This window comes from Myotis lucifugus, unplaced genomic scaffold, assembly GCF_000147115.1.
Source record: "Myotis lucifugus unplaced genomic scaffold, Myoluc2.0 scaffold_105, whole genome shotgun sequence".
Classification (NCBI taxonomy): Eukaryota; Metazoa; Chordata; class Mammalia; order Chiroptera; family Vespertilionidae; genus Myotis; species Myotis lucifugus.
Window position 1 is genome coordinate 3,077,521 of NW_005871153.1, and position 26,081 is coordinate 3,103,601.

Genomic DNA, 26,081 nt, shown 5'->3' on the forward strand with positions numbered 1-26,081 from the left:
GTAGAGGGAGTCACAGCCCAGATGAAGTGTGGAGGAGCCAATGATAGGATATTTTAACATACTTCTATGTTTCATATGTTCTTAACATTTTACTTAACCACTTATTGTCTTCCTACTGTGTGACATTTACATCGTTTCCAACTTTCACTACAAACAAGACCGAAGTGAACAGCTGTGTAAACTTGCTTTTCTACTTTTAGCATCATTTCCTTTGACTGGAGGCACAGAAAGGAAGTTGCTGGCCTAAGAGCAGAGTACTTAGAGCTCATGTTTCCTTCGCTCAGATCCTTTCTAAAAGGGCTGACTGGTACTCCCCGCTCCAGCAGTGATGGAGGGGCCCAGCACCCCGACTGCCATTGTCAGTGGGGTCCTCCCTATCAGCTTAGAAGTTCTCTGAATCTTGAAGAGCATTGAATGGCAAGAACAAAACCACACTGTGGCATGAATACACACAGCTCACTAGATAGTTATGTTAAACAGAATGCAGGTGCTGTAATTGCCATTCCACATGGAACCACGCTTAAATGTGACGCTGGTGTGTTAATCCTCTTTCGCTGGGGTGCTGGTGGAACCTTAGACCAGCTATGCCGAGGGAAATACGCAGCCATGACCTTCACCTCCCATTCCTGTGCGTCCTTGTAGATGGGATCGGTGCTGGCATGTAAGGGAATCTCCCCTTTTCCAGTCAACACCCTGCAACCTCTCATGGCAGCTGCCTGCTCATATCAGGGAGTGACACCTGCCCTTTCCATGTGTGCCTCGGGTGGGGTTTCATAAACATTCCAGCTTGTGGCAGGGAGAGAACAACTTCCAGGCTGATCACCATCGCAAAATGCCCTGCCCTCCCCTTCCGATTCCTCAAAAACACCCACCACTTTGTAGTCACTGCGTGGGCACATTGTGAGTTGTCCCTCCCGCAGTAGCAGCTGGATAGAAGGAGCTGACCCCAGCTTCTGGGTGTGCTGGTTAACGGCTGGCTCCACAGCAGCGCATCTCCGGTCATCGGCTTCATCCCAGCAGGACGGGTGGTGCTATGTGCTGGGCTTTAAGCAGAAAGATGGAGTGTTGATTGTGTCCAACATGAATAGATGTGGTAAGAGAGATACAAGGACCTCTCCCTCCAACTGAGTCATTTCCTGGAGAGGCCGTGGGTCACCATAGATAACCCCCAAAGTGGAAGCTCCAGCTGTGGATCACAGATAACCCCCCAACCCCAAAGAGGAAGCCTCAGCAGCAGTGACAGCTCAGCAGGTGTTGATGTTCACGAATAGGCAGGCCCGGGTGCAGTCCTGCACTGTGACCGGCTCTGGGGCTTGAGTGGGCGACTTCTCTGAATCCCATTGTTCTCGCCTGTTTAAACACTAGAAGGATGATGTAGTACCGGCCTCCTTAAATTATTGCAGGAAATCAGGCGATGATGCATGTAAAGTGCCCAGCATAGTGCCTGACCATACGGGCTCAGTCAGGGTGAACTGTGTCCTTTGTTGTCCCATCCGTTCTCGTTGACTGACTCCTTGCTCCAAGTTGCTGGCTGAGACCTGACTCTTCAAGCCTCTTTCTCTGTTTCCTACTTGCAGGGGGCTTTGTGAAGAGGCACGGTCAGCCTGTTTCCAAAACCTTGGGGTAAGTTCTGGGATGTTCAAGCCAGGGTAAGGGCTGGATTGGCTTTTCCTGCTGACTTGACAGAACAGGTCTAGGGAACACATCTTCTTGGGGATCCTGGGTCATGATAACTAAAGTGGGAGCCTATTGGGATGTGATGGGCCATTCACACAGTGCCTCCTGACCTGGCCTCTGTGGAGAGCCCCTGGACTAAATGCTGCTAAATGCTAAGGAAGGGGGCTCTGTGGCCATGTAGTCTGCAGGGATGTCTAACAATCAAGGCAATAGTTGAAAGACTTAAGTAAGCAGACTTAGAAGAGGCAATCTATGTGACACTTCTTTTTTTAAAAAAAATATTTCTTGCCAAAACCGGTTTGGCTCAGTGGATAGAGCGTCGGCCTGCGGACTGAAGGGTCCCGGGTTCGATTCCAGTCAAGGGCATGTACCTGGGTTGCGGGCACGTCCCCGGTGGGAGGTGTGCAGGGGGCAGCTGATCGATGTTTCTCTCTCATCGATGTTTCTGGCTCTCTATCTCTCTCTCTTCCTCTCTGTAAAAAATCAATAAAATATATTTTTTAAAAAAATATTTCTTTATTGATTTCAGAGAGGAAGGGAGAAGGAGAGAGGGATAGAAACATCAATGATAAGAGAGAATCATTGATTGGCTGCCTCCTGCACACCCCCTACTGGGGAACGAGCCCGCAACCCAGGCATGTGCCCTTGGCCGGAATCGAACCTGGGACCCTTCAGTCCGCAGGCCGACGCTTTATCCACTGAGCCAAGCTGGCTAGGGCTATGTGACACTTCTTATGGAAGGTGAAATTATATTGGTAAGGGTAAGTAATGGTAGCAGCTGTAACAAAAAGACCCCTAATCACAATAACAAAGGGAAAGTTTTTTGGTGGTGTTTTTTTTTAACCCTCACCCGAGGGTATTTTTCCATTGATATTTTTTAGGGAGTGGAAGAGAGAGGGAAAGACAGAGAGAAATATCGATGTGAGAGAAACACATCAATTGGTTGCCTCCTGCACGTGCCCTGGGCCGGGGAGGAGCCTGCAATTGAGGTACATGCCCTTGACCAGAATTGAACCCAGGACCCTTCAGTCCGCAGGCCAACGCTCTATCCACTGAGCCAAACCGGCTAGGGCGGGAAAGTTTATTTCTTACTTAAGTAGTCAATTCAGATATTCTTAAACAGGTGAAGAAGTTTCCTATTATTTTTCAGGGATCCAGGCTCTTTCCATTTTGTAGCTCCACCATCTCCTAGTTCTTGGAGCCTTTGCTGGACCCTGTGCATCTAGCCAGAAGAGTGGACAAGAGAGAGTGTGGAGAATCTCACAGGAAGTTTTATGGGTCCAGTCTGGAGATGGCATATAGCACTTCTGCTTGAAGTCTGTTGGCCACAACCCAGGTGTTTGGTCAGAACTCAGTAGAATTCAGGCGTATCCTACTTTAAAGGAGTATAGTAAATGAAGTCTAGCTGCAGGCCCAGGAGGTAAAGGAAACAGGTTTTGGTGCCACAGGTTTTCCCTGGAGGTACAGGTGGTGCATCAGAAGTGTGTTTGAGGCACAGAGATGAGCAGGCTGCCCTTTACTGGTCCCTGGCCCCAATTAAGCGACTTGGATGGCGTCAGAGAAAAAGAGATGTGAATTGCTGCAGTGTCTGAGGCTGGATTCTCTGCTGATTTCTTTCCCGGGACAGATTCACATCCCCCACAGTGGAGACCCGTCCCAGCATCTGGGGAGAGTGCCCACCAAAGTTTGCTACCAAGCTGGGCCGTGCGGTGGTCAGAGAAGGACAGATGGGGCGATTCTCCTGCAAGATCACTGGCCGGCCCCAACCACAGGTCACCTGGCTCAAGGTGAGGTTTTGTCTGCCCCAACTCTGGCCAGACCTGGGGACCCTGAAGGTTTAGCGTTAGGCCCTTGGACCAATGGGGGTGTCTTTCTAATCAGCCCCTTCTTTTTCATCCATAGGTGGTTCTTGGGGTTTCTCTGTATGTTTCACAGTCATGCTGGTTCCTGCCCCTGGCTGCATACTCTCCCTCTGTTACTCAGTCCACAATGTCCTATAATCCACACACACACAAAACAGCATGACTTCTGTGCAACACAGACCCGACCATCTCAACAGAGTGGAATCTGAAGCCGTGGGACTTGGTTTTAACCCTCAGCTCCCTGGTTCACAAAGCATGTAATACCGGCAAGTCGTTTGGTCTCTTAGAACCCTGGTCTCCTTATCTGGGAGGCAGAGCTCTCCCACCTGCCTTGAAATACTCCATGTGGAAGTGCTTTATAACTCTTTCAGGTCTGGGCGATGTGGAGGAGGAGGTGGTGGGTGGGGAAGTGGAGGCAGCAGCAGGAAGTGGAGGGGGGAGTGGATGTTAAACGGCACTGAGGAGCCGTGGGGAAAACTTGGGTTCGAGGCGGAGGAGAGAGGTTTTCCACAGGTGGAACCCCTGGATTAAAATGAGTGATGGGACACGTTTTACCTATTTCCTGATTCTCCTGAACTGACTCTGAGGAAAGAATAAAAGGGACAAGGAGGCAAAGGAGAACTAAAAGGAGGAATACAGTGGGGCCTTGACTTACGAGTGTCCCGACTAACGAATTTTTTGAGATACCAGCTGTCTCTCAGCCAATTTTTTGCATTGAGTTGACAGAGTAATTTGAGTTAACGAGCTCCTTAACGAACTCGGTCTCAGAACGAATTAAACTCGTAAGTCAAGGCCCCACTGTATAGGATTTTCCACTGAAAACTGGGGCTCCTTTGAAACAGGTTCCATACGTCTGCTCTAAGCTCAACCAAGCACCACGCTGCATACACAGACCTGGGGTCAGGGCAGTTGGGCTGTTCAAAGACTACTCTTGTACAGCGTGGGGAATATAGTCAGTAACACTGCAATAACTACGTGTGGTGTCAAGTGGATTCTAGACCTACCCGGCTGACCATTTCGTAAGGCATGTAAATATCGAGTCACTATGTTGTGCACCTAAAACTAACACGATAGTGTATGTCAACTGTAATTGAAAACTGTCTTTTTAAAGCCTGTTTTTTAAGCGTGTTGACAGAGCCCAGACAGAGGGCTCTGCTGCCCAGGCCCAGGGTCTGTCCCACGAGGATTGGCTGGAGGTAGGAGGACAGAGCCCTCAGGGGAGCAGGTTGCTCTGACCAAGCCACCCTCTCCCACCACAGGGAGATGCTCCCCTGCAGCCCAGTGCCCGAGTGTCTATGTCTGAGAAGAATGGGATGCAGGTCCTGGAGATCCAGGAGGTGAGCCAAGACGACGTGGGAGTGTACACCTGCCTGGTGGTGAACGGGTCTGGGAAGGCCTCCATGTCCGCCGAGCTCTCCATCCAAGGTAGGGCCAGGAGGCGGGTGCACACAGTCCCTCCTGGCGTCTGTACCCTCCTCGCGTGTCCATTATGCGTCTCTGTGTTACACGTGTCCTATTCACATGCCCAGGTGTCCCCAGAGGCCGGGTCTTGAACCTGAGGGAGGAAGTAGGAGGGCAGCACAGACACGGCCACCCTCTGCCCCTCACCCGTGTCTTCATCTTTTCTTGTTCAGACTCCTTTTTTATGTCTCTAAGTGCCATTGGAAGAGCGAACATGGCTAACACCATCACCCCAAATGTAACCTGCCTAAAGTTTAACTTACCATCCATGCTTCACTCTGTCCTTCAAATCAACTTAACTCTGTCTCCCCCATGATCCCCCCTTTCCTTCTCCCCCAGACCGGACATTCCAGCCTCACCTTGCACCCCTGCCTCCTCTTGCTGTAATCGTCTGCTCCTGTCAGTTCTTCCTTTGAAGTATCTTTGAATATGTCTCCTTCTTATATTGCCCTTGGTTCCATCAAGTCCAGCCTAGGAACGTCGGAGCGTGTGGAGCGGGAACCTTGAGCAAGGTGGGGTCTGGGGGACCAAGGAGGAAAACAGCCTCCGCCTCTCCTCCTCCTTTCTCACCCTTTCTGCTGTGATGTGTCTCTCCCACATTTCCTCCCTTCCCAGAAACTGTTCCTCCTCACTCTCGTTACCATTTTTGGCCCAAGCATTTATCACAACCCACAGAAAGAAATGTGTTCCGCATTGCAACTCAGGACATGCCTCTGTATATAAACATATTTAACTGAAACAAGTTTCTTGAAACCATCCTGAGTTGTACCGTGTACGGTACATGCTGCTATTTTCTGTTCCATCTGCATCATCTGGCCCGACCACGGGGATCCAACCCCACAGCCTACTGCAGGGGCAGGACCTGCTGTGAGGCATGGAGAGTAGAGTCTTAGTCACTCTTCCTTTACTTGCCATGACGTTGAATTAGAGACCTGCTCCCTTCTGAAGTACTTGATGACAAAATCCTATGTCATCTGGGATTTGTTTTAAAACACTCCCAGAAAACGCTCCAGGAAACAAAGCAAAGGAACAGATAAGACTGGCAAAATATTGGTATTTCCTTCATCTGGGTGATGGAGCTCAGGGTTATTGCATCCTTCTCTCTACTATTGTATGTTTTGAAATTTTCCATGATAAAATATAAAAAAAAATAATGTGGCAGGAAAAAATATATTTTTTGAGGAACTATATAAAAACACACTTTTCCTTAACCTTTTATAGCAGGTATGTATTTAAAAAAATGATGATCTGGATGGTGTTGTTTTTGAGGGCCACGTGTAAGTTAAACTGTTTGGGTTTGGAATGTTCAGCACGTGTTTATTTTTGTTTGTCCCTCTGTTGGCTCCGGTTCCGTCTGTGGCTAGAGAGCAGGACAGGTGCCCTGCTGCAGGGTGTGACGGCAGAGCCACCGAGACAGCCCGGCAGCAGGGGAAGCACTGACAGTCCTCGGAGCTCAGAGGGGCTTGTCAGATTAACCCAAGACGTTCAGGACCAGGGAAGCTGAAGGAGGGGGGAAGTGGGACCGTGGGTGAGGGGGAGGTGAGAGCTTAGGGGATGACAACTGTCATGGAAGAGGTTGCTGTCTTATTCCTTTCTCCTCTTGGTGTATAAAATATCCCACTAACAGTGTTCTACCCTCTCCCTTTTTCCAGGTTTGGACAATGCCAATAGGTATGTTTAGGTTTTGTGATTATTATGTTTCCATCTAGAAATGCCCTGAATTTCTGAGTCATGGGGGAGGGAGAACTGTTTTGGGGGTGTTGTTTCATTTTGGGTGTAGAGGGAGGGAGAACTGTTTGGGGGTGTTTTATTTTTGGTGTAGGGGGAGGGAGAACTGTGTGGGGGTGTTGTTTTATTTTGGGTGTTTCCTTTCGTTCTCCTATTGAACATGCCGTCAGGTTCTATTTCAGCCTTGCCATCAGTACTGAGACTCTGGACTCAGTGCCACTGTCTTTCTCAGCGTCTGCTCAGAGTCCTTTCCAGTCGTGTCACCAGGAAGGGCACGGCCTTCCACGTGCTGGGCCAGACCCCGCTGCCCATCCTGCTCCTCTTTCTCAGGAGCGCCCTCCCAGCATGCAGGCTCAGCGGCCTGGGTGCGTGGGGCGAGCAGATACCTGGTGCTGAGAAGGGCTTGAACAGAGCGCACTAATGCGTAAGCGCAGATGATGATAAGTCTGAGGAGAGTAACAGAGAAGAGCGCGTGTAGGCTCGAGGGCCAGAGAAGCCTTTCCTGAAGGAAGACATGATGCTTGAGCCCCGGTCTGTGAAGAGTGAGGTTAGCTGGTGAAGAAAAGCTCAGGCAGAGGGCAGGTGTGTGGGCTGTGAGGTGAGAGGGGGCACGGGGTCACCGTGTGGCTGCAGCCCAGTAGGCAACGCCGACGCTGTCTTGCGAGGTTCAAGGGGCAGCAGGAGCCCCTGCTCATAGAGGCGCCCTGGTAGGCCGTCTCGGGAAGCTCAGTTTTGCTCTTCACGTCATAGAAAGGCTGTTGGGAAATCTTTAAGTTTGAAATGGCATGATGCATGTTTTTAGATTGACTCGCCTGCTCCGTGGAACATGGAACAGAGGGGCCACATGGACAGGGAAGTGGGGGTGTGGCTTAAACTGGCTGGTTATTGTGGAGAAGAGAAATAAGGCAGATTTAATAAACATGGAAAGATCAGGCTCTGGACTGGGGACGAGGGCCAGGGAAGGGTCGAGAATGGCTGCTCGTTCTCTAGCTTGGGAACCTGAGAACACTGCAGAGCACACTTTTGCTCTCACTTTCTCTTAATCCATGGGTTTCTGTGATCCCTGGAATCTGTGCTTGTGGTGAGTAATGCTTGTGAGTAACCAGATGATCATTCTATTTCTCCTTCTCCTTCCCCGCTGTCCTCCTCCCCGCCACCACCCTCAGGTCAGCGTTGAGGGGAACAAAGGCAGCCAGTTCAGATATCAGGAAGGAAGTGGCCAATGGAGTCACACCGGGGCCCAAACTGGACAGCCTGGGAGCTGCAGCTGAAAGTAAGAACTGCTCCAGCGCCCAGAGAGGCGGCCCCCCCGCCTGGGCCCCAAACAGCCAGCCTCCGCCCCTGAGGGAGCCCAAGCTGGAACTGCCCGGGGACTCGCCCAGGAAGGCCCCGAGGACCCCCATCCTGCAGAAGACCTCCAGCACCATCACCCTGCAGGCCACCAGGGTCCAGCCGGAGCCCAGGGCACCGGACCCGGGCACTCTCCTGCCTTCCGGAGAGGCGAGGGAGAGGCCAGCCGCTCCCCCTGCAGCCACCCTCCCCACCAGGCAGTCTGTTCTGGGAACCCAAGACGTTGGGAACAAGGTCGCTTCCAGGAAAATCCCCACGGAGAGCCGGAGGGACTCAACATTCCCCACGTTCGACAGCAAGCCCCAAAGCCAGGAAGTCCGTGAAGGTCAAATAGTCAAGTTCAGGTGTGAGGGTGAGTAGAGCTGAGGTCACTGGCCCCACAGTGTAGCCCTGGGTGGCCACTCCCTCCTTCAACACAGTGTCCGAGCCTCCTGCACCACCCACCCCCTTGGGCACCAGCCACCCTGGAAGCCACTTTGCAGGGGCCGCCCCTCAGGAAGGACTCAGTCTAGTGTTCGAGAAATACCCAGCAGTGCCCTTGCTCATTGTTAGGTAGAGCACCAGCCTTGCGCCCTAATTCTCACCACCCTGGAGGGGAAACTGATCATCACCATCAAACACCAGCAAACTCCTCTCCTCCCTCCTGCTGGCTTTGGCTCACCTGGAGACCTAGCTGTCACCCTGTACCCTCCTCACTAGAACCCTGCCCCTGTCCTGGGTTGTTCACTTCTGTGACGTGGAGGGTCGAGGGGTAAGAAAGTGGACTCAAGCAGGAGGCAGCTACACACCAGTCTGAGCTCTTTCCTGGGTTTAGCCTCCCACCCCCCAGTACAGGGTGCTCTCAGGGGACCTCACGACCTTCACCTGGCCCTGCAGTTTCAGGGATCCCAAAGCCCCAAGTGGCCTGGTTCCTGGAAGGTGTCCCCGTGAGGAGACGAGAAGGCACCGTTGAGATCTACGAAGATGGTGGGTCCCATTACCTCTGCCTGCTGAGAGCCCGGGCCAGGGACAACGGGCGCTACAGCTGCATAGCCTCCAACATCCGAGGCCAGGTGTCCTGTGACTGGACCCTCCTGGTGAAAAGTGAGTACATTCCTCCGGGTCTCCCTGGGTTCTGGGCGGCGGGGAGCGGGGGGGCGGGCGAGGCGGGGAGAGGAAGGGAGGGAGAGGGGGACTTCATATCCTGAACAAGGTCATCTCCCACAGCCCCCACCCAGGGCATCCAACCCCGCAGACATTGTCCCCACATACATGCCAAGGCCAAAGTCACTGCTCAGGACAGTGACCCTGACCTCGAGTTCATCAACATCACCTCAGAATAAACTTCCCCGGCCCACGCCTGCCCGGCCAGAGCTGCCTTTCTTGGGCTCCTCAGCTGCCTGGGTAGCGCCAGCACTCACTTCTCTAACCACAGGGAGCCGAACGTCCCCTAAATATACGCGTCTAAAGTAACATGAGCTGATGTGGGATCCCACATCTCTTCTGTTTATTGTAATATCTGCTTATAAAAGTAATGGGTGTTCATTGTGGGGAATTTAAACAATACATGATCCTATGACTCAAATATATGATATTTTAATGTTTTTAAAACAACATCGATGTTGTGCTGTATTCTAATTTGCTCATGTTACATGAGCTTATTTAATATTATTTGAAAACATAATTTTGATGGCCACATCATGTTTCACAGAATAATGTACCCAATTTAGGCATAGTCTTATTATTGAGTATTTAGATTGCTCCCATGTGTTCACTCTTGTAACAAAACTGTGATAATGCTTGTGCCCATCTATCTTTCTGTAAAATTTCCCCCTTTTTCTCTTTTTTCCTATCACAGCAGAAAGCTGTCTGTTTCCCTTAGGGAGACTTCTCTTTCCACTCTTTCCCTTCTCCACAAAGACTGAAACCAATAACATCCCTCTCCCGCCATTCTCTCTCCCCCTCCTTTTACCCAGAGGCCCTTCTTCCCCCGTGGGCATGCTCTGCTCTTCCCTGTGCTGGAGGGGCAGGAAAACTCTTCCTTCTGCTCCACTGCCTCTTTAGCTCTGACTTTCTCTCTCTGTTCCCTCTTCCTTAAACTTGCTGCCACGTAGAGAGAGTCTCTATTGCTGGGACTGACCGGCAGACCCTGAGCCACGGATGAATGGATTACTCTGACACACGTTTCTGTGAAAGAGAGGCTAAGAGGCTGCTTGGCTCTAGCAGCCAAGCAGCCCTGTTCACCTGCCTCCTTAGGCTTTTATTGTAACAACAGCTTGAACTAAAATTGGCTATTAAGTACTCTCAGCAGGGTAAGCATCCTTGAGAAGACACATGCGTCTGTGGTGTCTTTTAAGCAAGGACGTGTCTAAGTAAACACCTGGTGGCTCAGACTTGTTTGGAAAAGTCAAGGCAGGGGCAGGCACCTTCGGCCAACTCCTGCCCCGTGCCTCCCCACTCTGTCACCGCTGCTATGATTGTAACAGCTAACACTCCACCAGAAAAGCCTGCTCCGTGTGCCGGCATGTGTGCTAATGTTCTACTTGCATTGCTCCATTTAGTGAGCCCAACAGTGTTACAAGCCAATTGCAGTCACACCCAGTACTGAGCTGTAGTGAGGTTAAGTGACTTGTCCAAGGTCACATGCTTTGTAAAAGGTTCCTAACCCACGTTGGTCGGACATGGAAGCCCATACTTTCAGTGGCTCACAAAGGCGTTTTTCTAGGGAGAGAATTGGACACTGGCGGGGAAGAAGTGGAGGTGGTGCCTCCGTACACCCCCTTGAGGTAGCCGTCCATCCCTCCCTCGGGGCCAGTCCCTTTCAGATGCCCCATGACTGACTCCTGGCTGCTCTCCCCTCAGGGGAGCTCTGGTCTAGCGGAGGAAGTGTGGATGTAGTCGAGAGCCTTGCTTCACCATTGGGCTTGGCTATGGGAAATAATTAGCTTCGTCTGTAAAGTGAGCTAAGACAGAAAACGCATGGCCTTGTCATAGTCACGCCTGGAAAAGTACCTGGCATATAGTAAGCCCTCAACTATTGGGTTTGGCCCTTAAACCCTTGCAGTATAATCACATGGCTTGCCTCTCATCACTGTACTAAATAGCGTCTATTGAAAAGCATAGGTGAGCCCTAACCGGTTTGGCTCAGTGGATAGAGCGTCGGCCTGTGGACTGAAAGGTCCCAGGTTCGATTCCGGTCAAGGGCATGTACCTAGGTTGCGTGCACATCCCCAGTAGGGAGTGTGCAGGAGGCAGCTGGTCGATGTTTCTCTCTCATCGATGTTTCTAACTCTCTATCCCTCTCCCTTCCTCTCTGTAAAAAATCAATAAAATATATTTAAAAAAAAAAAAAGAAAAGCATAGGTGAGATGTTTTTTAATCATCTAGTCCAGTTACCTTTTCTCAGCCGTCAGCCACCTTGACATTTCTGCAACGTGTCCTAGTCGTTGTATAAGAGATTATCTACCCCTATTGCTCTTAATTAAGGTCCTCAAACTACAAAATGCTCCCCAGTTCACCAAGTACAGACTTCTGGGAAGTCTAGCTGGGTGGTCCGCAGAGGTCATCATCATGCGGAAGCTTCGTAAGGTACAGTCCCCACCCCCAGCAGCCCTGGGCCATTGGCGTGGGGTGGAACACTGGGACGCATATGTGTCTGTCATCTGATTCAGTCCTGGAATTGGAAAAAGTAATTATACTAACTTAAAATCGAAATGTTCTCACGAGTGACCTGTCCATGTAAAAAGATGGTCACAAGACTGTGCAGTCACCAATGGATATAAAGAAGCTTAGAGACACTGGACAGTGGAGTAGGACCAGAAAGGCAGAAGGAGGAGATGTCAGAGTCAGACCAGGCAGGAGTGTCCAAGTCCCATGAGCGGAGGCAGGCCCAGGTCCTGAGCACCCCCACACGTGGTGCTTTGTGATGGTGGAAAGCCCTGCCAGGTACTCCGCCTCAGGCTCCAGGTCTCTACCCCAGAGGTGTGCCCGCTTCCAGTATGAGGCCTCTGAGGAAGCCCTGGGTGCCCAGGGCAGTGAGGTGTCTACCTGTGAGACTTGGAGTGACTGTAGTCAGTCGCCAGAATGGGCCAGCTGGGATCTGGGATGGCCTGTCTGCTCTCTGCCCTCACAGGACCGGCCTTGATGGAGGCGGCCCCCTCCTTCTCCAGCGTCCTGAAGGACTGCACCGTCGTCGAGGGCCAGGACTTTGTGCTGCAGTGCTCGGTGCAGGGGACCCCAGTGCCCCAAATCACTTGGCTGCTAAATGGTGAGCCCCCCTGCCCCAGCCCTTGGGCCCCCTTGGTCCTGCTTGCGTTCTCACTTGGCTTCCACACGTATCACTCTGAACCACATATGCATCAGAAGGAAGCACAGGTTCAGGGAGAGAATGGGACCTGCCCTTGCCTGGCTGGGGATACTGAGCAGGTTACTACTCCCTCTGAGCTTTGAGCTCCTTGCCTGCAAGACAGAAATAATGCCACTTACCTTCCAGGGTGGCGGCCATGAAATTAAATTAGATCCTTTATATAAAACAGTTAACGAAGTGTCTGGGACCTAGGTGCACAAGCAATTTAGTTTCTTTTTATGTGGCCAGACTCATAATAGGCCCTCAATAAATATTTGTGGAGTCAATAAAAGAACAAATACACCAAATTAATGAACCATACTAGAAGTTACTCAAAGGACCTCATCTTTGATTTAGTGGCAGGTGGTGTTGGGGTCCACAGACCAGTAATTCTTTTTAATGGTATAGTCCTATGGAGACATGCCAACTTTTAAAAAATGTATTTAATGATTTTTGAGTGTGGAAGGGAGAGAGAGAGAACAAGAGAGAGAGAGAAATATCGACTTGTTCCACTTATTTGTGCATTCATTGGTTGCTTCTTATATGTACCCTGACCAGAGAGGGAACCCACAACCTTGGTATATCAGGACGATGCTCTAACCCACTGAGCTACCCGGCCAGGGTAGCAAGCTTTTTGTTTTTGGCCAAGTAATGTCCTTTGAAAAAATTTTCATATATTATCACCCTCCTCTTTTTAAAAAGGCCTTTAAATCCCCAAAGTCTGGAAGAACTCTAATTTTAGAACTGAGAACAGTCCGTAAAATTGATGAAATTGAGCAAGGTCTGCTTCGGGGATCAACAGGGGGAAGGAAGGAGCAGCTGCCAAGAGTCAGGAGACAAGGGCACGTGTCCTTCTCCGCCATCCAGTGGTTGGGTGACCGGGACACCCCCCCTTACCTCTCTGGCATCACCCATGAGGAGGTCGGCTGGAACAGAGGTTCAGGGTCTCAGCCAACTCTCAGGGCTGATGGGATAGGCCAGTGGTCGGCAAACTGCGGCTCGGCAAACTGCGGCTCAGCAAACTGCGGCTCTTTGGCCCCTTGAGTGTGGCTCTTCCACAAAATACTGGCTCTTCCACAAAATACCGACTTCTGTGCATGGGCCACGAAGTTTCAATCGCACTGTACGGGCGCGCCCGCACATGGTATTTTGTGGAAGAGCCACACTCAAGGGGCCAAAGAGCCGCATGTGGCTTGCGAGCCGCAGTTTGCCAACCACGGGGATAGGCTCCTTAAGGTAGAAGGGCACCCATCACCTATGCACCAGTCTCCAGCTGTTTGTGCACCACTGACATGTATGTTGCTTGGGAACTTTCCTCGTTGGTATAGTCTGTTAGGCTTTGATGGAAATTATCTCTCGTCGGTGAGCAAAGGCGCCATGGAGTTTTCCTGTGTCATCGACTTGGATCGCTAAGTGAGAACTGAGGTCTCCCCGCCCTCCACCCTCGTGAAGAACATAGCCCCTGTTGGATTCATGACTAAACTGCAAGGGGGCAGCCTCCTTGTGGCTGGGACGGAGCATGGGCGGTAAGGGCTAGCGATGGATCTGAGTGAGAGAGCTTCACTTCCATCTGCCTCTGCGTCCCAGCCAGAGGCGCAAGGACGTTCTTCTGTGAAGGGCCAGATAGTGTTGTCTCCGTCAAGCTGCTCAACGCTGCTGTACTGGCACAGAAGCAGCCTGACACAATATGCAAATGAGCGAGTGTGGCCATGTTGCAGTAAAGCTTTACTGATGGACACTGAAATGTGAATTTCGTACAATTTTCACATCATGGAGCAGTTCTCCTTTGATTTTTTCAACCCTTTAAAATCTGTAAAAACTGTGCTTAGCTTTCAGGCTGTACAAAAACAGGCTTCAGGTCAGAGTTGTCCCATGAGTAGTGGTTTGCTGACCTGATCTGCACAGGACTGAAAAGCAACCCCACCTCCTTATTCCTGGTGAATCTTGGCATTTCCACACTCTGACCACTAGAGGGCAATTGTGCTCAAGTTGGGCCCCCGTGGCCACTGACTCTGGTCTTAACCTTCGTGGAGCTGGGAGTTGTGTCTCCAGATCTGAGTGCCTCTTTTCTGGGGCCACCATCCCATCCCATCTGGTGGGGACAAGATGAGTTGTGCCAGTAAAAGGAGAGCTCTCACACATCTTGTCAGCATGCTCAACAGCAGAGGCCCTGTGAGGGCAGTCATGGGATGCACTGGTATTCTCAAGGAAGAGGTTTTAGGGTGTGATTGTCACAAAAAAATAAAAACCAAGAGCAGTGGTCCACCCTCTCAGTAGCAGGACCCTGGCCCCTGCCGTTCCAGCCCCGATTTGGTGCAGGGCAGTAGGTCAGGCCGAACCTCCTCCCTCAGGTCCTGTGCGTGCTTGGCCGCCTCTGCCAGACTGTCATGGAGACGTGAGTGTTGTTATGTGCAGAAGAAAACATTGCATTGCAGGGAGAACACTTCTCTCCATACTCCCTCCCTCTCCGACTGCTCGCCCCCAACTTTATGAAGTGCAGCCTGACGAGGGAAGAAGCTGACATTTGCTTCCTATATGGTGAACGGACACATTCCTGCTCTAAGGCCACAATCCTCAGTGATGAGATTTCTTCTTCCTGCAATGAAAGCTCACATCCTGGGATGATAAGGGCCCAGGAACATATAGCATTAAGGGAACCACTGAGTTCCTAGCCTGCGTTTCTCTCCCCATGCAGGATTTTATAGAGGGCCTCTCATGGCAGGGTCTCTGGGAAGAAGGGGCCAGCGTTGTTTCCACTTCCCCATGTTTATCTTTCTTGTGAACCCTAAAATGCCCCTTGTCCCGTGGAAGAAGTGCACCTAATTGCAGCATCAGGTTGAGAGTTCTGGGAATTATCTGCCATGGGCTATGGAATCATTGTTTCTGGAGACTTCTAAAAGGAGTCTGGCTGGTCTGCTCTGCCCGAGGCTGGGCTGGGGGCCAGATGACCCTGTGAGATTCTTTCCAGGCTCCGAAGTCTGTGAAGTCCAGGATGTGGACTGGGGGACTATTTATGTAAACAGAATGCGCAGAACTGTGCCCCTTTCCTTCCCGCATTCTAAATGCCTCCAGAAGCTCTCCCTCAGTCCTTCCAGCCGCAGTCTTGCTCCTCCACCCTCACAGTTACTCCTCTCCTCCATCTCCCTAGCACCTGCCTCTTTCTCCACCCACAAGCCTCTGCCCAGGTGGCTGGGATGAGGGGGGGGGCTGCGGGGGAAGCTGACTCCTCATTAGGTCTCAGTGTGTCTGAGCAACGATGGTGAGCATCAGAGTCACTACCAGAGCAGCCTGCTGAGGACAGGGCTCCACCCCGTCCCCGTGCTGCCTGGCCTGAGCCCTTCTGTGCTTCCTCCACAGAGCAGCCCATCCAGTACGCGCACTCCACCTGTGAGGCTGGTGTGGCTGAGCTCCACGTCCAGGACGCCCTGCCGGAGGACCACGGCACCTACACCTGCCTGGCTGAGAACCCCTTGGGGCAGGCGTCCTGCAGCGCCCGGGTCACTGTCCAAGGTAGGAGCCTCTGCAAACACACCTGTTTTGGAAAGAGGGCCCTGCACCTGAGTGCAGGCAGGTGGAGGAGGTGGCCTCCAGGAGTCCACAGTGACAAGGGTCTGCCATGGGAGAGGGACATTCATACGCCAGTCCCCGCCCCCTCATCCCACCAGGGCGGAGGGGAGACGCAGCAGAACAAGGCAAAGATTCCTTGTCTCGAGCAGCTCCTGATCCGGTAGGAAGAAAACCGCACACTGAAAGATGACCTCGGAGGAGCACCCCTGTCCCCTAAGAGCTAGGGCTCTCACAAATGCCCCTCACGTGCTGGGGGACACTGGGGACATCGTGCCAGTATTGAGGCCTCTAAAGGTCTGTCCCTGCTCCTCCCACCACCAAGGCTTGTTTTTACACATCACCAGCCTGGTGTGTGGTAATCTGATTATCCCCGTCATCCATTGATCCCGCCAAGGGCTTAGTCCCAGGAAGGGGCAGGGCCGGCACAGAACTCAAGTCACAGCCGTCTGGGCTGTGGTGTCGGTGGTGGTGACAGTGGCCGGGAAAGTGTCCTCAGGTCCAGGTGTCCAGGTAAGCCTGACTCCCCACCTCACCCTGGCCTGGGCCGGCTCCTGGGGTGACTGGGGCGACTGGGCCTGGGGCCTTGAACAGGGTGCTCTGTGCTCTGCTTTCCCTGCAGACCAGCAGGAAGACTATGTCTTCCCACTCTGTCCCCCAGGGCCCAGGCCTGCCAGGGAGAACGTTCCTGTCCCCTGTGCAGCCACCTTCTGGGTTTCACTGCAAAGGGAAAAGTCATGTGGGTTATGCGTTAAGTACTTCCCCCCTCACCTATATTTTTTCATCTGGACCTCAGCAGCCCTGGGTGGGGGGTTCTGTTTCACACGAGGGGTCTGGAGGACTGGAGGAGGGAACGTGACTTGCCCGAGTACACCAAGTGAGTAAGTCAAGCTGCCCTTCCAAACCCAGCTGCTCGTGCTCCAAGCCCGTGCCTGTTTCTGAGCCTGCCCTTTCCAGAGTGTGTGTCCCCTGGCCAGGGCGGGAGGCTGGCCCCGTGGCTGGGCAGTGTCAGCCACGTAGGGATAAAGGAGTCCGCACTGACCGAGGGCGTGGCCAACGCTGGCTCCCTGGGGTCTCTGCCAAGAGGGGACATGCTCCCTGGCTTCTCCATTTCTCTGAGGGGCCTAGGCATGGGGTCCGCACCGTGACCTGGTCTCTCTTCCTCCAGGAAGCCCTCTAGGCCCTGGTCGGAGCCTGGCTCTGACCCTGGGTGTTTGTCAGCCAGCGTTCTGGTTTCTACACTTATCCGTTTCCTCACAGATCTCATTGCATGGCTCCTTGAGGGGCCTGGAGAAATTGTGTTCATGAGACTTAAGAGGAAACAAGAACAGATCTGAGCCTCGTCTACTTGGCCCAGGGGAGCAGCTCTCCCCTTCCCACCAGGAGCTCTCCCTGGAGGTTTGCATGCCAACCCCCAAATCTAGTGGCATCTGAGAGCCAGGCCTGCGTTCAGCGGGTGTGGCATTTCAGCCACTCCCTCACTAGCTTCGGCCCGTGGCCCCGCTAATCCAGGGCCTGTCCTGGTTGCCAGTGTGAAGATTGGATTAGAGAGACCCAGCTGAGCTGATAGTGCAGCTACAGGTGGGGGACTCCGGGCGAAGGATCGGGAAGTCTGGCAGCCATCCTTCCTGCCTCCTGGTTTGTGGGTGGAGTGGGGCCTGCGGGAAGGCCCATCCAAGGTTTTAAAGCAGAAAGGGAGGGGTCCAGCAAGAACTCCGAGAGGCCATTTGGACTTGCTCTGAGAGCAGCCCTGCCTGAGTGAGCAGCCCCTCCCCGTGTGGGATTTACTGACCTGTGAAGGCCAGACAGAGGCTCAGATACCATAAATGGTGAAGGAGGCCGAGAGACGCAGCGCGCCCTGAGGCCGGCCGCGCTGGGGCTGTCTGCACAAGGATCGGGGCCGCGGAGCCTGGCACAGTGACACCCCTGGCCCCATGCTCCCAGGGACTTGGGAAGCTGGAGTCCACATGCTGCACCATCCTCCCTCCACAAACTGGAGTGTTTCTTACTTTATTGGCAGCTCCGTTGGCTCCAGGTCCTGAGGGCCACTTAGGGGATGGGAGATGGCTGCAGTGGAGGCCTTTGTCCCCTGTGGTGCCTGCCGCTGTCTGTCCTCTCCCTCTGCCCAGGCCTGGCCTGTCTGCTGCCCTCAGTGTGGCACAGGGCCACGGTTGGAGCGCGGATGTGGCACTAACTGCCTGAGTGTGAATCCGGCTCCACCGCTCACCAGGCCTGCAACCTCCAGGCCTCACCTTCCTCTTCTGTGAAATGGGGACACTGATAGTCACCCCAGTCCTGTGAGGGTTAAATGAGTGAGTACCCGTAATGTCCCCAGGATGTAGGAATTGCTGAGTAAGCGTGTGCTGTTGTTCCACAGGGCCTGACCTTTAAACAAAATAGAAGTTTAAAATGCCAAGTCTAAGGAGCCGTCTTACCGAAGGATCAACTTTGCCTCAGTGGGCGGTTGACTATCTGTTTTGGTAAAGGGAAGGGGAAATCCGAGGATGGTCTCAGGCACCCCATTCAAGGGGCTCTGGCCACAAGAGGGCGCCATTCAGCAATGCATCTCCCTCCGGTCGGTCGTCTGGGTTCCTGGGGGCAGCTCTGCTGGAGGCCAGAGCTCAGTGGGAGAGGTCAGCAGATACTTTGCTGGAGACCAGATGTGGGGACTCTTTCTCACCTCTTTAGCCTTTTGCTAAGGTTTTGCAATCATCCGGAAGTTGACCCAGCACTCTGGCATGGTTTCTGCAGCCACTTTTTCCTTTCTCTGCCTCTTCTCCTCAGTATCCCTTCCTCCACAAATCCAGCTAACTCCCCCTCACATATGTCACTTCCTCTGGGAGGCCTTCCCTGATCACCCCAGAATGGGCTCTCTGACCAGCTGTACCTCCCTTATTATCATTGTGCTTAAATGCCAGCACGTCTTCACTGAGCATCTGTCTGTGCCAGGTTTGTCCTGGGGACACTGCACGGAACAGGGCAGGCAAGCTCTGCCTTCATGGCGTGTACATTCTGATGGGGAGACGGGTAAGACTCAACATCTGGTTGAATCGAACACTGACAAGCACTGTTAGAAAATGAGGACAGAGGAGGGTGATGAAGGAAGTCTCTACAAGGAGGAGACTTCTGAGCAGAGACGTCAGTGGACTGGAGGAAGAGCGCTCCAGGCAGGCGGTACGCAAGTGCCAAGGCCCTGAGTCGGGAACCTGGTCAGCCTGTGGCTGGAGCAAAGTGAGTGGGTGGCCAAGTGGTCGAGGATGAGTTCAGAGATAGAGGCAGGGTACATCATGCAGGGCACCCAGGGGTAAGGACAAAACATCCTGTTCTGTCCAATTTCACTTAGTTCCCCTGCAGACTGTAAGCTGCCTCCAGGCAGAGACCGTGTTTTACTGTTGCAGGTGAAGCAGGGCCTGCCATGTGGACGTGTGTTCAGTGACTGAACGAAAGAGCAAACTGAGGTCGAGTCTCCCCAGCAGTGGCAGTGTGTGTGTGTGGGGGCGGGGGGTAGGGGGTGAGGGGGGGGCGGGGGGGGGGAGGCCTTCTGTCCACCTCCTCACTTGTCTGGGGCTCAGTCAGTGCTCACCGGAGGTGCAAGAAATCCACAAACCAGCTCTCAAGTCGGTCACCAAATACCCTTTCCTTGCCCGCACTTAAAGGAAAAAAAAAATCCCCAGTAGTTAATCAGGCAATGAAAGCCTTCCCTTCTGACCCAGGATGGAGCCTAAAGGATGATTAATCCAAATTCCTGCAAAGACCAGGAAGATCTGAACAAGAATAAATTGTTCAGTGCATATGGACTGTGTCATTGGTGGGGGCTTCCTTAGGCTGGAATATTTTAATTTATCTCCTCTGGAGTATCTTTGTGGAGGCGAAAATTCTTAAGTGACTAGATTTATTAACCTACTAATTGCACCCATTTTGACATAGTTTTGAGCCCAATGGTTTGTTTATTTAACTGAAGGTCTGCTGGGCTTTTTAAAGACGCCTAAGGACATAGAAAAAAATGAAACTTAATAGCCATATTTATTAGAGAACTTGTTTTGACGTGAGGTCCTAATGAAAACAAAGGGCCCTGGGGAAGTCAGCCGTGCACAGTGCAAGCATCAGTAGAAGCCCAGGCCTTCAGATCAGGGGCAGCCACTCCATGTGGTAGCCCTGAGCACAGGCAGCCTCTGTGCCTGAAGACACTGCTGCCACCTCCTCTCTCCTAATCATGCTCAGGTGCTTTGCACCCCGTGTGATCTGTCCAGTGGGTGTCAGGTATGGACCCTGCCCGCCATGAATTTAAAAACACTGAAAGCTTTTAAAATACGTATGTCAGCTAAAGAGAAATTTATTGAAGGAAAAAGATAAGTATCGGTTTTAACTTGTCTTTAATATATATTAAAGATCTTTATTGATTTCAGAAAGGAAGGGAGAGGGAGAGTTAGAAACATCAACAATGAGAGAGAATCATTGATTGGCTACCTCCTGCACAGCCCCACTGGGGATCGAGCCCGCAACCTAGGAATCAAACCATGACCTCCGGGTTCATAAGTTGATGCTCCACCACCGAACCATGCCGTTCGAGCAACTTGTCTTTTTTTTTTGAGGACCTTAAAACATCTGCCCAAAGGTCTTTCAAATTCTAAGAAGGCAAGCAGTGAAATGTTAAATTATTTTAAAATCAATAGTTTTGTTTTATATAGGTTGACTATAAAAGTTTGGACAGGTCAGTCCTTCATGTCCCAGAAGGACTTCCAAGTACATAGTTTACATCTGTGTCCATGTCATAGAACTTGAGCCTCGTTTTACTGATCAGAGATTTATACTGTCTACTTATGCAGCACATTGTAGGTCATAGCTGCCAATTGCTAGCTTGGAGTCCTTGGTCGAGACTGCCACCCCGAATTACAGCGCTGTGTTCCTATTGGCGGAATGCGATCCGTGCTGATCGTGCTGCGACGGTGTCGGGAGGAGCGTGGTTTCCAGGCACTCATCAGGATGGAACGTTGCGTGGTTTGGATGCTGTATCTTGATGTTTAGAGCTCGATGATACTTCAAGGCAGTCAGAAGGCCGTGGTTGCAATGGCCCCAGCTTCCTATCCAACAACCCTATCATTACTGGTCAGAGATCTTTTTTAGGATGCCATTCGTCATTGTTTCCTTTCATGCTTTTCCTTGCACACTTCTCTTCTCATTTGCTTCTTAGGTTCTGGAGAAATCAGTGGGGGATCGGGGGACAGAGCCAAAAGAGAGCCAGGCTAGGGGTATCTGTGTGCCTCAGATGCAGCTGTTCTGCTGATCCTCCGAGTGGGGTTATTTGGTTAGGACTTCTTTCAGAAGAGAAGTCAGATACCTCCCTGGGGATTTGCACTTTGCACAGATGCCCTGCAGATGGGACGGGGCCGGGCCCCACTTCAGCTGGGTGACGGTGACCTTCCTTTGATGAGTCCTCTGGAGCCAGAGTCCTGCAGTTTAGGGAAAGGAGGAGGCTAGTCTTCAGTCCTAGACCAGGCTGGATTTTGAGCACCAAATAAAGGAAGAAGGGAGGACTGTGTTTCCAGAGCTCCTTTCAGTTGGTGATTTACTGAATTTTCATAGTATAACAGTGTTTGGAGTAAATCAGATTTGCTGTTGAAATGGTATTTTGTATTCTAATGACTAAGCAAAATAGGTCAGGTTCAAAGCTTAAGGAAAATCCTTAGGAGATCTGAGAAAAAGGCGATCATTTTCCGTTCCCCTAACTTCCCAAGAGGTCTGTGTGTCTTCCTGTCTGAAAAGTGTTGGGAAAGGGGACGTTAGGAAGTGGGGGAGGGCCATTCCACGTCCATGTTCATTTGGTGATCACCTCTGAATCCAGGCTGCTCTTAAGTTGCTGACAGACAGGGGCTGAGACTTAGTGAATGGCTATGACAGCAATAGGTGGAGGTCATTTGCGGGGGAGACCCCTGGGGGCTCCTTAGATGGTAGAATATTTTGTACCAATATGCTATCTGTTTTATATTTCTGTGTCATCCGTTTAAACACTTTAAATGTAACATTTCATAATTTTTTGTTTTAATCCAAAACAAGTTTTAAATGAGCTGGGAGACTGCAGTGGGCCATTTTCAAGGAAAACTCCTCAGCTATTCATGTGTGAACATGTGCATTTAATGCAAATTCAATCCCTAAGCCTGGAGCTTCAGAGAGAAGCCAGCTGGCTAGTAAAAGTTGACAGGTGAAGGAAACACTTCTAAGGAGAAATTCAGAATTGTTTTTCCTGCTAAAGCCATAGAAAGGAGAGGAAGGACTCGGAAGGGAAGGACAGGAGAATTATCGTAGCGCAGAGGGAGCTGCGGAGACCTCATCAGGCACTGGGACACAGGCGGGAGGGGCTCTTCATTTCAAGCCCCAAGAAGCTAAAAGGCCTCGTTCATGTCTCCAGGCGTGAGGAATGGGTTATACAGGTTACTGTGTAAGAATGAATGAGAAGGGTAACTTGTACCTGTTGTGTGGGTATTTCTCTCTTTCTCCAAACAAGAGCTTTTCAAAATAAAATATCGGGTTAATACCAATTCATGTGAGTTTTAAACTAAAACTACTATTTTTTTAAAAAAAGGAATGAGTTTGGGTTTTTTTAAATGTTTTTATTGATTCCAGAGAGAGGAAGGGCAAGGGAAAGAGATAGAAACATCAATAATGAAAGAGAATCATTGATCAGCTGCCTCCTGCACACCCCCTATGGGGGATCGAGCTCGCAACCCAGGCATGTGCCCTGACTGGGAATCGAACCGTGAGCTCCTGGTTCATAGGTTGGCACTCAACCATTGAGCCACACTGGCTGGGCCAAAACTACTATTAGTGTTTTTAATGAGGGACATTGTTTTGACAGGAAAATCTAATCAATTAATAAGCTGTTTGTTTAATTCCCATAACAATCATCTTTCCACTTTTGAAATAAGTCCACTTTATGGATAAAGAAAACTGAAGCTCAGAGGTTAATAATGTCAGCTGCCTGACGATCCAGCTAAGATGCTGCAGCAGGAGGCCTCCCCCTGCTCCAGCCCTGTGCCGTCTGCTTTGCTGCTCCGGGACCCTGATGAGCTGTTTGTCTGGTACCTTTGCTTCACCAGAGCAAGAATTGAATGTTTCAGTTCATGTCTTAGGAACTGTCTTCAAAAACAGTTTCTGATGAGCAAAAATGGGCAAGCAGGAAGTCAGAAGGTCAGTGGGAGTGGAAAGCAATGTCTTTCTCCCTCTCCTTCCTTTCCCCTCCGTCCTTCCCACATCGCCTCTCTCTTCCCCCTCTCTTGTCTTTCCTCTCTCTATTCTTCCCTTTCTCCTACTGTTTCTCTTTCTCAAGTCCTGTTGACAGCTTTAATCTGTATGGCATCATTTTCACTCGTCAGTAAACTGCTTATGAGTATTCTTAAACTTAGTTCTTTTTATTTTTTTATTTTTTGTTAATCCTCACCCGAGGCTATTTTTTCCACTGATTTTTAGGGATAGTGGAAGGAGGGAGGATGAGACAGAGAGAAGCATTGATGTATTGATGTGAGAGAGACACATTAATTGGTTGCCTCCCGCACATATCCCCGACCAGTGCCAGGGATCAAGCCTACAACCGATTTACGTGCCCTTGACAGGAATAGAACCCAGGACCCTTCAGTCCGAGGGCCAAAGCTCTATCCACTGAGCCAAACCAGCTAGGGCTAATCTTAGTTCCTCCTTACCCACTGGAGCACAGGCCTGATCCTTTCCCTGTCTCTCAGCATGGAACATGCATCCAGTGGCTAGCCACTCAGGTGATGACGGAGCGAGTCAGTGAGGGAAGGGAGAAGCATTGGCCAGCTGACCGAGTACCAGAGCGATAGATCTGTTCACTAAAGCTTTAATCCTGGGCAGTAATCAAGGAGCCCAGCCCTCCTGGAATGCAGAGAGAAGGCCAGCCGGCTCTGGCCTTGGGCTCAGCAGGGCAGCCGGGAGCACAGTGGTGGGAAAAACCTGGGGTATATTTAGTCTGGCCCCGTTTGAGCTGGGCAGCAAGTCTGCCCCTGGGTCCCAGGGACGCTTCTCTTGCTATTTGTGTGCTATAGCCAGTGCCTGCCCCTCCTCCCCTGCCCTCCTACCTCTGCCTCAAACCAGGATGGTGACAGATGACCACTAACGCACAACCCCAGCAGGGCACAGCTCTAGGGTCACCAGTGACTCTGGGCATGAACATAATGACCCGAAGCTCCTTGTGGGATCCAGGTGGCTGGGCCTGTGTTCTCAGGTCAGTGGAGGGAGAGAGCCCAGACCAGGACCTGCCAACCAGGTCAGCCCTGGGGTCTTAGTTCCCTCCACGGCGAATGGGGGCTCAATCTCCCCCACCTCAGAGGAAGTTAAGGAGGACACTCAACAGAATCATGAACATCCTTCAGCATCATGAAATGCTGAACTTTGTAAGGAATTGTTACAATGTTATCTCAGACTCTGCCTCATTCAAGGTAAATGGGGACTTTTCTCCTAGTGATTGTCAATTTGAGTTTGCCCAACCAAGAAGGTCAGTTGGGTTATAAAAGGCACAAAACATTTAATTTTATTCTTATTCCCTGCCCGATATTGTTCTAGCAGTTTTACATGATATTTCTTTGAATCATTGAAAAACCCGGCAGTATTGATCATGCATGATACCGATGCTGTATACAGTCCACTTATCACTATAGTATTATCACTAATAATTGATGATGACTATTACCAGCAATCTAGAGGAGAGGACACTGAGGCGTGGGCTGGGAACTCCTTTGGCCCACGCAATTAGAGCTGAGTTCAGAGCCAGTGTCCACCTGCCTGACTTTATCTGCGTCCACACAGGAATGAGCAAGAGCTGATGCATGGGGGTGAGCCAGAATCACCTGGTTGGCTCTGGAATTAGATGCCCTTTTCACCTGGCTTGCCCCGCTCTGCTTTAGTGCTTCTCCCTCGAGGAGGGTCTAGGATACAGATCTGCAGAAAATACACTTGTCCTCCTGTGGGTTCACCTTGGGCGCCATGGGAGAATGCTGCTTCCCTGGGAGGAGACCATCCCCAGAACCCCTGGGCCTCGCTGTCGGGAGGCCTGGGTATGAGCTCCAGGACTGCGTTTAACAGGCTCCGTGACCTCGCGAAAGTCACTTTCCCTGAGCACATCCTGGCTGCTGGGTCAGTGACGCGGGTGGTGGGGTTCTTCTGGGGAGTCAGGGTTCTGTTAGGGCTGCTTTTTCGGACCACCTAAAGGAAGCTGCTTGCCCCTCCTCCGTGCTCCCTAGTCCCAGTGCAGTGTGCTCATAGGGAGGGTGGGCTGGCTTTCTCAGCCCTTGCAGACTTGGAAGCGGCTGAATGCTGGGGATGACTCAGCCATGCACTAGCCTAGATTCAGAGTCTCTCCAGGCCCATGTGACCCCAACCTGCAGATTCATTTCGCACTTTTACTCCCAGTGACGCCCCTCCTTCCTCTGTTCTTGCTGGGGGCCTTGGAGAAGAAGAACAGGGTCAGAGGGCAGGGGTGACCCTGGAGCTCAATGCCTGTCCAGGGCCAGTTCCCACAAGTTCAGTCACTCTATATCCCTCTCTGGGAGGGAGTGCAGGGAAAGCTCATTCTCAATTTACTTCAGATCTATCTCTTGATATTTTAAAGCCAGCATTTATATTCCTAAACAGTATTTGCCTCAGGTCGCATAAAGTGAGTCAGCCTTGGGGGAGGGCCCAGCCTCTGTTTGTTCTGCTGCTGATAAGCCCACCGCGACCCTGAGCCTAAGTGGTGAAGAGGGAGCAGCTCCAGCCAGCCCCTCGCCACCCTGAGCCTGAGTGGTGAGGAGGGGGCAGCTCCGGCCAGCCCCTCGCCACCCTGAGCCTGAGTGGTGAGGAGGGGACAGCTCCGGCCAGCCCCTCGCCACCCTGAGCCTGAGTGGTGAGGAGGGGACAGCTCCGGCCAGCCCCTCGCCACCCTGAGCCTGAGTGGTGAGGAGGGGACAGCTCCGGCCAGCCCCTCGCCACCCTGAGCCTGAGTGGTGAGGAGGGGGCAGCTCTGACCTGCCTCACACAGGGGCTGTCATGGATGGCGAGTAGCCGTACAAAGTATTTTCACGTTTCGCCACCCTGAGCCTGAGTGGTGAGGAGGGGGCAGCTCTGAC

The 26,081-nt window shown here is 51.7% G+C and overlaps 1 protein-coding gene across 1 annotated transcript in view; it reads left to right on the forward strand.

Annotated features, from left to right (window-relative positions):
• MYLK (myosin light chain kinase) overlaps positions 1–26,081 on the forward strand; it is a 262,717-nt gene that overhangs the window by 146,053 nt on the left and 90,583 nt on the right. The window contains 8 exon segments of the mRNA XM_006092848.3: positions 1,578–1,623; positions 3,305–3,464; positions 4,799–4,964; positions 6,653–6,671; positions 7,895–8,430; positions 8,955–9,161; positions 12,190–12,324; positions 15,760–15,912. Of these exon segments, the coding sequence (XP_006092910.1) occupies positions 1,578–1,623; positions 3,305–3,464; positions 4,799–4,964; positions 6,653–6,671; positions 7,895–8,430; positions 8,955–9,161; positions 12,190–12,324; positions 15,760–15,912 (1,422 nt within the window).